This window comes from Sciurus carolinensis, chromosome 2 (genome assembly GCF_902686445.1).
Source record: "Sciurus carolinensis chromosome 2, mSciCar1.2, whole genome shotgun sequence".
Taxonomy (NCBI): Eukaryota; Metazoa; Chordata; class Mammalia; order Rodentia; family Sciuridae; genus Sciurus; species Sciurus carolinensis.
In genome coordinates this window covers 123,449,016-123,461,962 of record NC_062214.1, presented here as the reverse complement: position 1 = coordinate 123,461,962, position 12,947 = coordinate 123,449,016, and the positions used below count along the sequence as shown (strand labels likewise).

Here is a 12,947-nt window from a genome sequence, read left to right as displayed (position 1 = left end):
ATTCCTGGAAGAGTTAATGGCAGCTAAATTTTCAGGAAACTTTGCTAAATTTGTGCAGTGTTTCTTTGCATATCTGCTGTCCAGGTGTTTTCCATTTAAAATAATTTTGATTCCATTTACTGGATGCTAATTTCTTCAATATGTCTCAATATGTCTTTAGAGAACTGCAAATTGAAACAGTAGTGAGAAGAGACTACACACCTATTAGAATGGCTAAAATTCAAAAAACTGAATATCAAAAGTTGATGAGGATGAAGAGAAGCAAGAATGCTCATTCATTGTGGGTAAGAATCTAGTTTCAGGGTCATATTTTGGGTTGTATATTCAGGTTTTCTACAAGAGGGAATTCAGTTAGTCTGCTTGAATCTCATGACCTTTACTTTGGTTCAGTAGAGGAAACTGGAAATCTTGATGGATATTTCCAACAATATTACACACAAAAAGAGGAAGAATAGTTCCCTAAGGGAAATAAATATGCAGTTATCCAAAACAGGGTGGATGCTGGGAAATCCAAAGTAACAGTACCAAGCTATTATACTAATTATTCTTTGAATTCATTTTCTTTCTACTGTTTTGAATCACCATCTGCTAACCCTTTAATCAAAACATTTATAGAGGGATTGGAGTTGTAACTCAGTAGTAGAGTACTCATCTAGCATGCATGAAGTCCTGTGTTTAATCCCCACTACCACAAAAACAAAAATGTTCATAGAATTTCTTCCTTCCTTCCTCCCCACCCTCTGTGGTACTAGGGATTGAACCCAGGGCCTCCTGCATGCTAGACAAACCACTCTGCCAGTGAGCTATATCGTCAGTCATTATTTTTTATTTTTAGAAAGGGTATCCCTAAGTTGTTTAGGGTCTCCCTGAATTGCCCAGGAACTTGCCATTCTCCTGCCTCAACCTTCCAAACTGCTGGGATCACAGGCATGTGCCACCACACCCAGCTGAATTCATTTCTTTCTGAGAAACAACAAATACAGGAGGATCTCTCAAAGTATAAATAAGTTACCTTTTGTAAGGTAAATTTACACTTAGAAAGAAAATCTCCACTTCTACTGATGTCTTCCTTTCTGACCAGAGAAAAGGATGTCTGTGAAGGACAACAAGCTCTTCTTGATGGAGAAGGCTTTCAATGAAACCCACATAACCAGTTCTTTCCCTTTTTACCATCATTTTCTTGCACATCATGCCTCTTCACACCCTTCTCTCTTTGTTTTAGGTGAAGAGGAAATAATAGATGTTAGGAAGCCAGTCAGCTATGAGCTGGTGAGCAGGGAAAGGGCAGTGAAGGGCAACTGAAACCCAACAGGGAGCTTTCTCACCTTAGGAAGTCCTGACTTGGTGAGGGCCCTTATCACTCTTCTCTCTGAGAACCCATTCTCACCCTCAAGGATGTCCCTGTCCCTTTCCCTTCTTACATCTTCCTTCTCTTCTGATAATCATTGCAATTCTTTTACTAAATCTCATGTCTTTCTTGAAATTCTGACAAGCAAGAATACAAGAATCTGGGTTGGGGGTCTCTGTGGTTGCTGCCTGGGGTTCTGCAGGTGCTGGCTGATCTCTACTGCAACAGTGGAGGCTAAGGGGATTCCCCTCTGCCCTCTGCGTTTCCACAATTGAATCTGCTGAAATAAACTGACAATAGATACATGATCAGGGAGAAGTTTATTTGTATGAAGTGCATGGGAGCCACACAAAATAGTGATAACAGGAAAGTCCTTACTGCTCACAGTATTCAACTAAAGCTCAGAAAGCAGATTTGCACGGAAAATAGGTTTTATTCAAAGTCAGTTTTGAGGAAGATGGAGGAGAAGTTTTTTTTTTTTCCTCAAATCTCCATTTTCAGGGACTGAGGGATGCAGAAAATTTTTATAAGAAGAGGATTCATCTTAGGGATGCAAGGAGGTTTCAATGTATATGCAGCTGAAAGCTCAGTCCTTGTCCCCAATGCTAATTAGTGTCAACTTAATAATGAGGATATGATTTTGAGAAAAAGGAAAAGGTTGTATTATTGCTTTGCTAGCAAAGGAGAAACACAGGGGACTCTTGCCCAGAGGCTGTGATTTTGCCTGTCAAGGAAAACAGAGGGCTTTTAAAGGAAGTCTTCAAAGGCCACATTCCAGGTGTACTCTGGTAGAGGGCCCCAGGGTCCCCTGATGATGTGTTAGGGTTCTGCTAGATCCTCTGGCAGACACCTAGCACAGATAACTCGAGGTAATCTTGTTCCCTGCTCCCAGGTAAGGGTTGGGGAGAGGGAAAAGAGGAAAAGGAAAACATGTCCCTTTTAAAAGTAAACCTCAGAGCTATATTCAAAAGATGAAATGGATCACTGTTAAATTTGGAGATTAATAAATGTAATTCATCACATAAATAGACAAGAACCACATGATTATCTCAACAGATGCAGAAAAAGTATTTAACAAAATACAGAGCATTCATTTGTGTTTATAATGCTAGAAAAAAATAAGGATAGAAGGAACCTTGTAAAAGCTATATATGACAAACACAAGGCCAACATCATTCCAGACAGAAAAAATTGAAAGCATTCCTTCTTAAAACAGGAACAAGGTATGGATGCCCACTTTCACCTTTTCCCCTTCTATTCCACATAGTCCTTGAAACTTTAGCCAGAACAATTAGGAAAAAGAAAGAAATTAAAGGAATATGAACAGGAAAAGAAGAGTTCAAACAATCGGTTTGCTGACATGATCCTATATTTAGAAGACCCCCCCCAAAAAAAAAAAACAAAAAAAAACAAAAAAAAAAAACCTCCAGCATAAAACTTCAAGAAATGATAAATGAATTCAGCAAAATAGCAAGATACAAAATTAACACCCATAGATCAATTGTGTTCCTATACTCCAACAATGAATCCAACTGAAAGAGAAATTACAACAATTATCCCATTCACAAGAACCTCAAAAAAAAAAAAAAAAAAAATAGAAAAGAAAAAAGAAAAGAAAAAGAATCTCCCCACACACAAAAACCTTGGAAATTAATCTAACAAAAGAGGTGATTGACCTCTACAATGAAAACTATAGAACACTAAAGAAATAAATTGAAAAACTTAGAAGATGAAAAGACCTCCCAGGTTCATGGATAGGCAGAATTGATATCACCAAAATAGCAACACTACCAAAGCACTACACAGATTCAATGCAATTCCCACTAAAATTCCAATGACATTCTTCATAAAAATAGAAAAAGAAATCATGAAATTAGTTAGGACAAATAAGAGACCCAGACTACCACAGTAATCCTTAGTGAGAAGAGTGCAGCAGGAGGCACCACAATACCAGACCATATGAGAGCTATAGTAACAAAACCAGCATAGTATTGGCACCAAAACAGATGTGAAGACCAATGGAGTAGAATAGAAGACACAGAGACGAACTCACATAAATACAATTATCTCATACTAGACAAAGATCCCAAAAAAATACATTGGAGAAAAGATGGTCTCTTCAACAAATAGTGCTGGGAAAACTGGAAATCCTTTGCAGTAGAATGAAATTAGACCCCTATCTCTCATCCTTCACAAAACTCAACTCAAAGTGGATTGAAGACCTAGGTATTAGACAAGAAATGCTGTACCTACTAGAAGAAAATGTAGGCCTAATACTCCATCACGTTGGCTTAGAAACCAACTTCTTCAACAAGACTCTGAAAACACAAGAAGTAGAATAAAAAAATCAATAAATGAGATGACATCACACTAAAAAACTGCTTCACAACAAAGGAAACAATGAAGAGCATGAAGAGAGAGCCTACAGAATGGGAGAAAATCTTTGCCACCTGCACCTCAGATAGGGCATTAATTTCTAGGCTATACAAAGAACTTAAAAAACGTAACACCAAAAACAAATAAGCAAAGAAACAAACAACCCAATCAATAAATAGGCAGAGGAACTAAACAGACACTTTTCAAAATAAGAAATACCAATGGTCAACGAATATATGAAAAAAATGTTCAACATCTCTAGCAATTAGAGAAATGCAAATTAAAACTACACTAAGATTTAATCTCACTCCAGTCAGAATAGCAATTATCAAGAACATAAATAACAATAAATGTTGGTGAGGATGTGGGGAAAAGGGTACACTCATACATTGCTCATGGGACTGCAAATTGGTGTGACCACTCTGAGAAGCAGTATAAAGATTTCTCAGAAAACTAGGAATGGAACCACTGTTTGACTCAGCTATCCCACTCCTTGGTGTATATCTAAAAAGTTAAAATCAGCATACTACAGTGATGCAGCCACATAAATGTTTATAGCAGTATATTTCACAATAACTAAGCTATAGAGCCAAACTAGGGGTCCTTCAACAGACGAATGGATAAAGAAAATGTGGTATATATACACAATGAAGTATTACTCAGTCATAATGAAGAATGACTTTATGACATTTATCAGTAAAGGGATGGATCTGCAGACTATCATGCTAAGTGAAATAAGCCAATCCCAAAAAAACCAAAGATTGAATGTTTTGTCTGATATATGGAAGCTAACCTACAATAAGGGGGAGGAGGAGTAGAAGAATAGAAGTTCAGTGGATTAGATAAAGGGGAATGAAGGGAAGGGAGGAGAGGTAAGAAAAGGAAGGACAGTGGAATGAATCTGACATAACTTCCTGTGTACATATATGAATATACAACAGTAAGCTTCACCATTGTATATATCCACAAGAATGGGTTCCTAATTAGAAAAAGATATATTCCATGCTCATATAATTATATCAAAATGGAATCTACTGTCATATATAACTAAAAAGAATGAAAAGAAGAAGAAGAAAGGAGGCACAATAGGACTAAAGTTTGGAAATGTACATATGTAGATTTAGCTAGATTGAGAAACAGGTCACATTCTGTTTCCCAGGTACCCACCAAGGTCAGTGGGCTGCCTCTCAGCCTCCATTCTCAGTATGAGGACCTTCGGGGGCTAAAACAATTTGGAGATTTTAACTTAAGAGGGGTTTTGTTTCAATAGAAGACTCAAAGAAGGTCCAGATGGTTGAAGTGTAAAAAGCATTTCTGGCTACTGGAGGGAAGAGGGGCTTGGGATTCTGGGAGTAGGGAGGGTGGAGGGTGTGGTGATAGTTTATGGGAGATAAAGGGAATTAAAGGAAATAAATGCATGCCAAACAGGAGACTTTGCTCTGTGCATGAAGTCTCTCAGATAACAGACTTCAGAAGAATAGATGATTGCTTGCCACGAAGTCTTTCTAGATGAGGTTTCAGACCTTTAGTCCTATTTTCCAAGAATAAATATCTTTTGTTTAATGAGATTGTAGAGAAGGGGTTCGTGATAATTGCATTCAGGAGGAACTTCCCTAATCAGATAAGGGAACTTCAGAAAGAGCACCACTCTGCTTCAAGAAGGAAAGAAGAGCAAGAGACAGCGGGGTGGGAGAAAGTCACAGAGATTGGTTCCTACTTAATCAAGGCATTTAGCATGCCAAAGTTCCGTGCTTTAAGATGTTCTTTTCTGAGCCCCAACAGCATTTATGTACAGTATTTAGCTGTGACCAGATGCAACGGGTTTGCCTCTTGGTGAATGCAAAGCCAATGAGGGCACAACCAGAACATAAAAGGGTGGAGAGAAGTTTATTACTTGCAGCAAGAACACTGGAGTTAATTTGCAAAAGCGGTCTTCTCCCCAAAGAAAGCGAGGGGTTTTTTTGGGGAAAATTATACCATTCATGTAGGAAAGATTCATCATCAGATGTAGAGGCAGGCACAGTCCTGAGCATGGTTAGTTTGAGGTAATAATTATATTCTCGAATTAAAAAATAAGAAAACACTCATGTCTCTTAGGCAGAGAACTTAGCATTATGAGCAATGTTTATTCCAGGTCACCTAAAGAGAATGATTCAGATTCAGGTGATTTTGACTGGTTCTCTATAAGTTTCTCCAAAGAGCCTTAACTGAAATAAAAAGAAAAACAATTTTGAAGATGAATTAATAGTATTTTAAAAGGTCAGTAACTCTGCACCTTCCATCCCAAAGTACAGGAACTTGCTCCTAAAACTGCCTGCCTCACCTAGTTGCTAATTAGCCCCCTCTGAGTTATTCGTCCCTAATGTCCCCCATGTATATAGAAGATATACGTTAATAAACTTCCATTTGTTTTTCTGTTGTTAATATGATTTCTGTTGCATGAACCTCAGGCAAGAATCTAGAAGGAAAATGTTTTTCCCCTTCTAAGCTACATTATGAAGAGTATTTACCACATGGAAGAAAAAAAAACCAACAACTAGTATTCCCCATATGTAAATTGATCTTGATGAAGAACTTTGGTTTCAAACTAATCTCTTGTGATTTTGGTTAATATAGGTTATCATTCCCCAGGTGTCGGTTCATCCCTTGATTCACTGAAAAATTGCAAAGCTCAGGGATTTCCCTAGGAACATGATGACCCATCTACATATACTGGTCACTGACTGACACCAGAGTTATAGGAAGGTGTGCGGTCACCTAATTAGAAAGGTTGATACCTTGGTCTTTTCTCTGATTGTTTCAGGATCAGAGTCATGTAATATTGCAGGAGACTAAAGACCTTAAGGTACTTGAATGCTTAGTATTTATCCTGCCCATACCATCCTAGGCAAAACCATATGAAGAGAACATTCTTCTTACCCTGTTTCTCTCTTCCCTAGTTTACCAATAGAATTCTTATATGCTCTACCTGCTTGCATCCCCAACATTTTCTTCTCCCACTTACTTCCTTATAACAATATTTAAGTCTAAAATCTCATTCTTGAGGAACATGACATTTTGAAGTCTTCCAACCCCTACTTTATTTCCCTGCCAAATGTAAATGTTTATTATCAGGCAAATTCACTTGTGATATTATCTTCTACTTAATGTGGAATCTTATCAGGAAATGAAATGACTTAACCCATCTAAAAAGAATTGACCTTCTTAGAAATGTTCCTAATGAATGAGTCCAGTAGTAGTGTCTCAGTCTGGTTGATGTAGGAGGGGTTCTTTTTGATCCGAGGTGTTCATAGCTTCTGAAGGTGTTCATAGCCTACTACGGTTTGTATATTCGAAACCCCTCTTCTATACCAGAGAAAGCAGATGATTGAAGGGCACTTATCATATCTGTTTTAGCCAAAGAATGAGGAAAGAAAATCATTTTTCCCTGAAGTACTACTGTGAGCCAGGAGCCATGTGACTGTCATTCAACTCTGCCTGTGCCACTTATTTGGGTGGAACTAAGGATCTATCACAACAAATCTTAGGCCATGGCTTGCTTTCAGTTTAGCACACACAAACACATTTATACACCCATCAGATATATAAACATATCAGATACACTTAAGCACACACAGACCTATATACAATACAATCACATCTACTCATACTCTATAGTAAGTGCATCCACAGTGCTCATACTAGTGATATAATACAAACTGCACACATAAATATGCACATCCCACACGCTGGAATAACATACTTTATTTACAGAAGGGAAGATTATTATACCCTGGGAAGGTAAAAAGATGTCAATGTCAGGAAAGTCCTGGATAGTCAAGAAGAGATGTCACAGGAGCTGAATCTTGAAGTAATACATAGGAGTAACTTAGGTAAATGAGGACAGAATATTATTACAGGCAGAGAACAACATAAACAAAATTGTAGAATCAGGGAACTATGTGATACATAATTCTTAACTGGAAAACATTGACACATGAATACAAACTGAGGAGTGGCAGTGGCTGTTGATGTATGCAGGGACATCACCTGAAAACCATGAAATGCTCTCCCCAAACACGGGGTCCCAGGAGACGGTCTAGTTGAAGATAGGCTGTATGATCTGTGCGTCTTCTATACTGTCAACATACCCATCCATGCTACAATGGAATTGAACATGGTTGTAGCTCCTGCTCTCTATGTAGTTATTTTTTAATTTATTCCAGTGACATGCGAGTATTTTGATGGGATTCTGGGCCCATACATATGCATTTCTATAACGGTCATTCCATTTGCCACTAAGGCACATATGCTCGATTTTGTACCATGAGATATAAATGAACTGATGAGAGAGCTTGTGTCTCAGAGTTTCTTTTTTCATGAGGTTATTACATTTGTAGGAAGAAAAATCTTGACCTGGATTTAGGTGGTGTGCTTCCATAAATTGTCTTCTGGAAATGTTCTCACTGTGCACAAGTAAACTGCATTGGAGGCACAGTAAGGCCAAGAGAGTGCCACAGACCTTTAGAGAGGATGCCATCTCAGTGACCAGGGCCACCTGTGTGTGCACAGAGAAGAGAAAGGAAAGTATTAAGGCATGCCTTGAGGGTCGAGCTCCACTTCAAAATTCCTGTTCCTGCCAATGAGGGCACTTGGGCCCAATTTCACTACTTGGTTCCTATACTAGAAGATGATAACCCTTTTATTTGGCGGGGGGTGGGGGGGCAGTTCTGGGAATTCAACCCCAGGATGCTTTACCACCACACTACATTTTCAACCCTTCTTATTTTTTATTTTAAGACAAAGTCTCACTAAGTTGCTTAGGGTCTTATTAAGTTGTCCTGGCTGGCCTTGAACTTGGTGATCTTCCTGCTTCAGCCTCCCAAGTTGCTGGCATTATAGACATATACCACTGTGCCCAGCTTAGATGACAACTCTCTTTAGATAATATTTATGGGAAATAAAAATGTGTTGCAGACTGAGTGTGCCAAGGACAAAATTTAGAAAAAGTAGATGAAGTTTATTTTAAGAATTCTAAACAGTTTCTATTTGCCCTCCCCTCTATATGACCCAAGGAACCCAAAGAAGTACAACTAACTTTGTAGTTAGCTCCTCCCCCCCCCCATTGACTCTCAGGAAATCATGTGTCCAAAAGAATATGGTATTTTTTTGTTTTGTTTTGTTTTGTTTTTGGGTGCTGGGGATCAAACCCAGGGCCTTATGCTTACAAGGCAAGCACTCTACACACTGAGCTATCTCCCCAGCAAGAATATGGTATTTTAAACTTTATGTCTGCAAAGTAGAAAGGGCTGTCACCTTTTACGAGCATGTAGAAGATGAGTAACTACTTGGGAGATATTTTCTAGGCAGGAAGGCTTTGTTTCTCTGAAATCATAGTCCAGGCTGCAATTATGTTGACTGGGTGAGGTTGGCTTTAGACCCAAAAAGCCTGGTTCTAAAGTAACTACCACATCCCTTCTCAGGGGCTGTTTCGCCAACCATCATGACAAATGATCTCAACCTGACAGAGCTGCTTGTTGAGAATGTTGTGATAAAGAATCTCCGGTTTCGAAATATTGCTCTAATCAAGGAAGCACTAAGACTAAAACTGCCCTCACAGGAGTAATTCTGACCTAGAAGAGAGAGTTGAGTTATTTGAAAAGTCTCCCCCTTAAACTAGGTCTCTGCCCTCATTTGCATGAGGAATGTACTTGATCCTACTGAATCTCTAACCTGATTTGCAACTCTGAACATCAGTGTCCTCCAATGGGCTTAATATTTCCCTCAAGATGGACCTGTGGGAGTCTATTAGGATGTGTATATGCTTTGGAAGATCAGAGTTTGGAGGGAGGAGCAGGTAGAGGAAAGGCTGTATTAGTGGGATTATGACTGAATTACATTTAAGCCTCCCTTTTCTGTGATTTCAATCTTTACTATCTAAGAGGCCAATCAGGCTCCTTCCAGTGTTTCTGGGCCTTTCACCCAAGCTTCCTATGCATAGTTTTCTACCTCACCTTATTCAGATTTGTAGATCCTGTCACTGGTTGCACTTGGTATCAGTAGATGGATTGGAAGAGCAGAGTCTGTGTCTTTCTTCTCTTAGTGCCCGAAGAAGAGTATTCAGCAGTGGACAAAGGAATGACAGTGGGAGGCACAGCACTCCTGATGATTTGTAGTGGTGGTGGAGGGAGGGCAGGGTCAAGGATATCTTTTTGTGTGAACCTGATCCTACACCTTCTCATGTAGAACACTTGGGTTCACTCTGAGAACAGCCTCGAGCAAAGGCTGTAAACATCAAAGAATGACTCCTGGGTACAAAGGAATTGCAGGCACCGAAGAGTGACCCCAGAGAGGGTTATCTATAGTTTTCAGAAGACAACTAGAGATCTGGCTCCTAAACTCACTGCCTGACTAACTTCTGGGTAAAGTCTGGCTATGTTCTATGGGAACTTCAGGGAGAAAAACCACCTCTGGAGGTATGAACTGTGGGTACTTTCCTGAAAGGAGAAAGAGCATTTAGTCAAAGGAGCAGTTTATGGATAGATTGAGATACTGAAATGTGCCTTCTAGCAATGCCTTCAAGGGTGGCTTATAGATAAGTCACCATCATGGAATTTCTCACTGGGTCACATTATTTTTAGAATATCAGAATGTTCAGCTTACATCCAGAATTTACCTTCAGACTTCAACTCATATTAAGCATTCCTGGAATAATAAAGAATCATGTGCCAGTAAACTGGCTGGGGGTTGGTTCAGAGCACGTTCTTTACATCCTCCTATACCCTAGTTCTTTAGTGACAAGGGAGGTATTCTGGGCATCTGAGTTTGGATACCTTAGAGATGATTCCAAGGACAAATAAGGTCACAATCACATGCATGCACATATATCCAGACTCCTCTTTCCTGGAGTTTGAACCCAGGGATGCTCCACCAACTGAACTATATCCCCAGCCCTTTTTATGTTTTATTTTGAGATGGGATCTCATTATGTTTCCCAGGCTGGCCTTGAACTTGTGATCCTCTTGCCTCAGCCATCTGAGTGAATGCGATTACAGGTGTACACCACCATGCCTGGCCTGTCTAGAGCTCTTTCTAACAAGTTTGTGTTATCTACTGAAGATTAAAATTCAAGTAGTGACTCAATGAATGTAGAGAAGATGGGAGACCAGTATTTGAAGAAACAAAGTTAAGAAAAAATCCATGGTCTTTCAAAGCATCATATCTTGCAGTATATTAAAGAATACGAGCAAGCAATTGGGAGAATTGTAAGAAGAATGAATGTGCAAGTAGTTCCTGAATAACAAATTGTTAAGCTGGTATCTATTGTTGATAATATTATTACATGTAGGATTATTCTACCCTAGATATTTCTAGTGTCAAGTAGTTAATCCAGTATATGTCAAATAAGTGATATTCTGTTTTAGATAAAAAAAAAATTATTATGAACTCCAGGCACACATCAGGAACCCTACAATGCTCTAAGCCCAAAGTGCTAAGGCCTTTTGGATGTAAAGCAAATTATATAGGAAGAAAGCAGAATTAAACAGTGGAGAGAAGTACCCTTTATATCTGCAACTACCAAAGCAGTCTAAGAAGGTAAGCCAACCAGATTTCTGGAAATGCTTTAAAGGGTCTGCTTCCTGGAACTCCATCCATCACCTTTTGTAGCAGAAGCTTCTTAGTTGGTGGTTTCTGATTTGAGTTAGTAGAGTGATATCCTTTGAATGTAAATTCTCAGTTATTTCTTAATCATTTTCTTTCTTTAAACATTTTCTTGAGTTGAACTCCTTTTTTCTAATTGTTCTTTGATATTTCCTTTCTTGATCACTACTCAATTCTTAAATTTTTTTGTTACACCTGTTTCTCAGAACCATAATAGTGACAAGTTTCCTGATACAGATGACAAAAATGTCTCAGGGAGTCTTCATGTGGGCTGCATGGGTTGCCAAGGATTGCCAGCTCAGTGGGTTCCTGTGCAGTCTATCAGAGAATCAGATAAAGGCCCAAGGGTGATGGGAAGAAGACTGTTGGGACTCTTGTTCCAGCACAGGGAGACACAGCAGTGACAGAGAGTCAAACTGGCTCTCAGGACAAAGGAGCTAGATTTATTCAGGTGTAAGGGAGAGGGGGTGGGCTAGAGTTAAGGACTGTTAATTGACTTTAGATACATTTTAAAAAACTATTTTGTTTTAGTTGTAGGTGGACACAATATCTTTATTTTATTTTATTTTTTTAATAGTGCTGAGAATCAAACCCAGGGCCTCACACATGTTAGGCAAGTGCTCTACCACTGGGTCACAACCCCAGTCCTTTAGATGCATTTTAAAAGGTGTTTCCTTTGCTGAGAAAAAGTTTTTTAGTTTGAATCCATCCCATGGATGGATTACTGCACATGAATTCCCAGTTTTGCCAGCCTCTTCAACAAATGGTGCTGGAAAAACTGGAAATCCATATGCAGCAAAATGAAATTAAACCCCTATCTCTCACCCTGCACAAAACTCAACTCAAGATGGTTCAAGGACCTAGGAGTTAGACCTGAGACCCTGCACCAAGTAGAAGACAAAGTAGTCCCAAATTTCATCATGTTGACTTAGGACCAGACTTCCTTTAACAAGATTCCCAGAGCACAAGAAATAAAAGCAAGAATCCATAAATGAGATGGATTCAAAATAAAAAGCTTCTTCTCAGCAAACTAATCAATCAGTAATGTGAAAAGAGAGCCTACAGAGTGGGAGAAAATATTTTCCACATGCACTTCAGATAGAGCACTAATCTCCAAAATTTATAAAGAACTTAAAAAACTTTATACCAAAAATACATAGAACCCAGTAAATAAAATGGGCTAAGGAACTGGGCAAACACTTCACAAAAGAAGATATACAAGTGATCAATAAGTGTATGAAAAAGTGTTCAACACCTCTAGTAATTAGAGAAATGCAAATCAGAACCACCCTAAGATTCCATCTCACCCCAATTAGAATGGCTATTATCAAGAATACAAGCAATAATAGGTATTGATGAGAATGTGGAAGAAAAGGCACACTCATACATTGCTGGCAGAGTTGCAAATTGGTGTAGCCACTCTGGAAAGCAGCATGGAGATTCCTCAGAAAACTTGAAATGGAACCACCATTTGACCTAGTTATCCCACTCCTCGGTTTATACCCAAAAGACTTAAAATCATCATACTACAGTAAAGCAGCCACATCAATGTTTTTATAGTGGTTCAGTGCATGATAGCTAG

General features: G+C 38.9%; 1 protein-coding gene across 1 annotated transcript; it reads right to left on the bottom strand.

The window, feature by feature from the left end:
* Positions 1-7,448: 7,448 nt before the first annotated feature.
* Eddm3b (epididymal protein 3B) lies at positions 7,449-9,865 on the bottom strand. The gene is made up of 2 exons (XM_047541920.1): positions 9,718-9,865; positions 7,449-8,261 (listed from the first exon to the last, which is right to left on the bottom strand). Exon 2 carries the CDS (start codon positions 8,241-8,243, stop codon positions 7,803-7,805), a length of 441 nt encoding a protein of 146 aa, XP_047397876.1. The 5' UTR covers positions 8,244-8,261; positions 9,718-9,865; the 3' UTR covers positions 7,449-7,802.
* Positions 9,866-12,947: the final 3,082 nt, after the last annotated feature.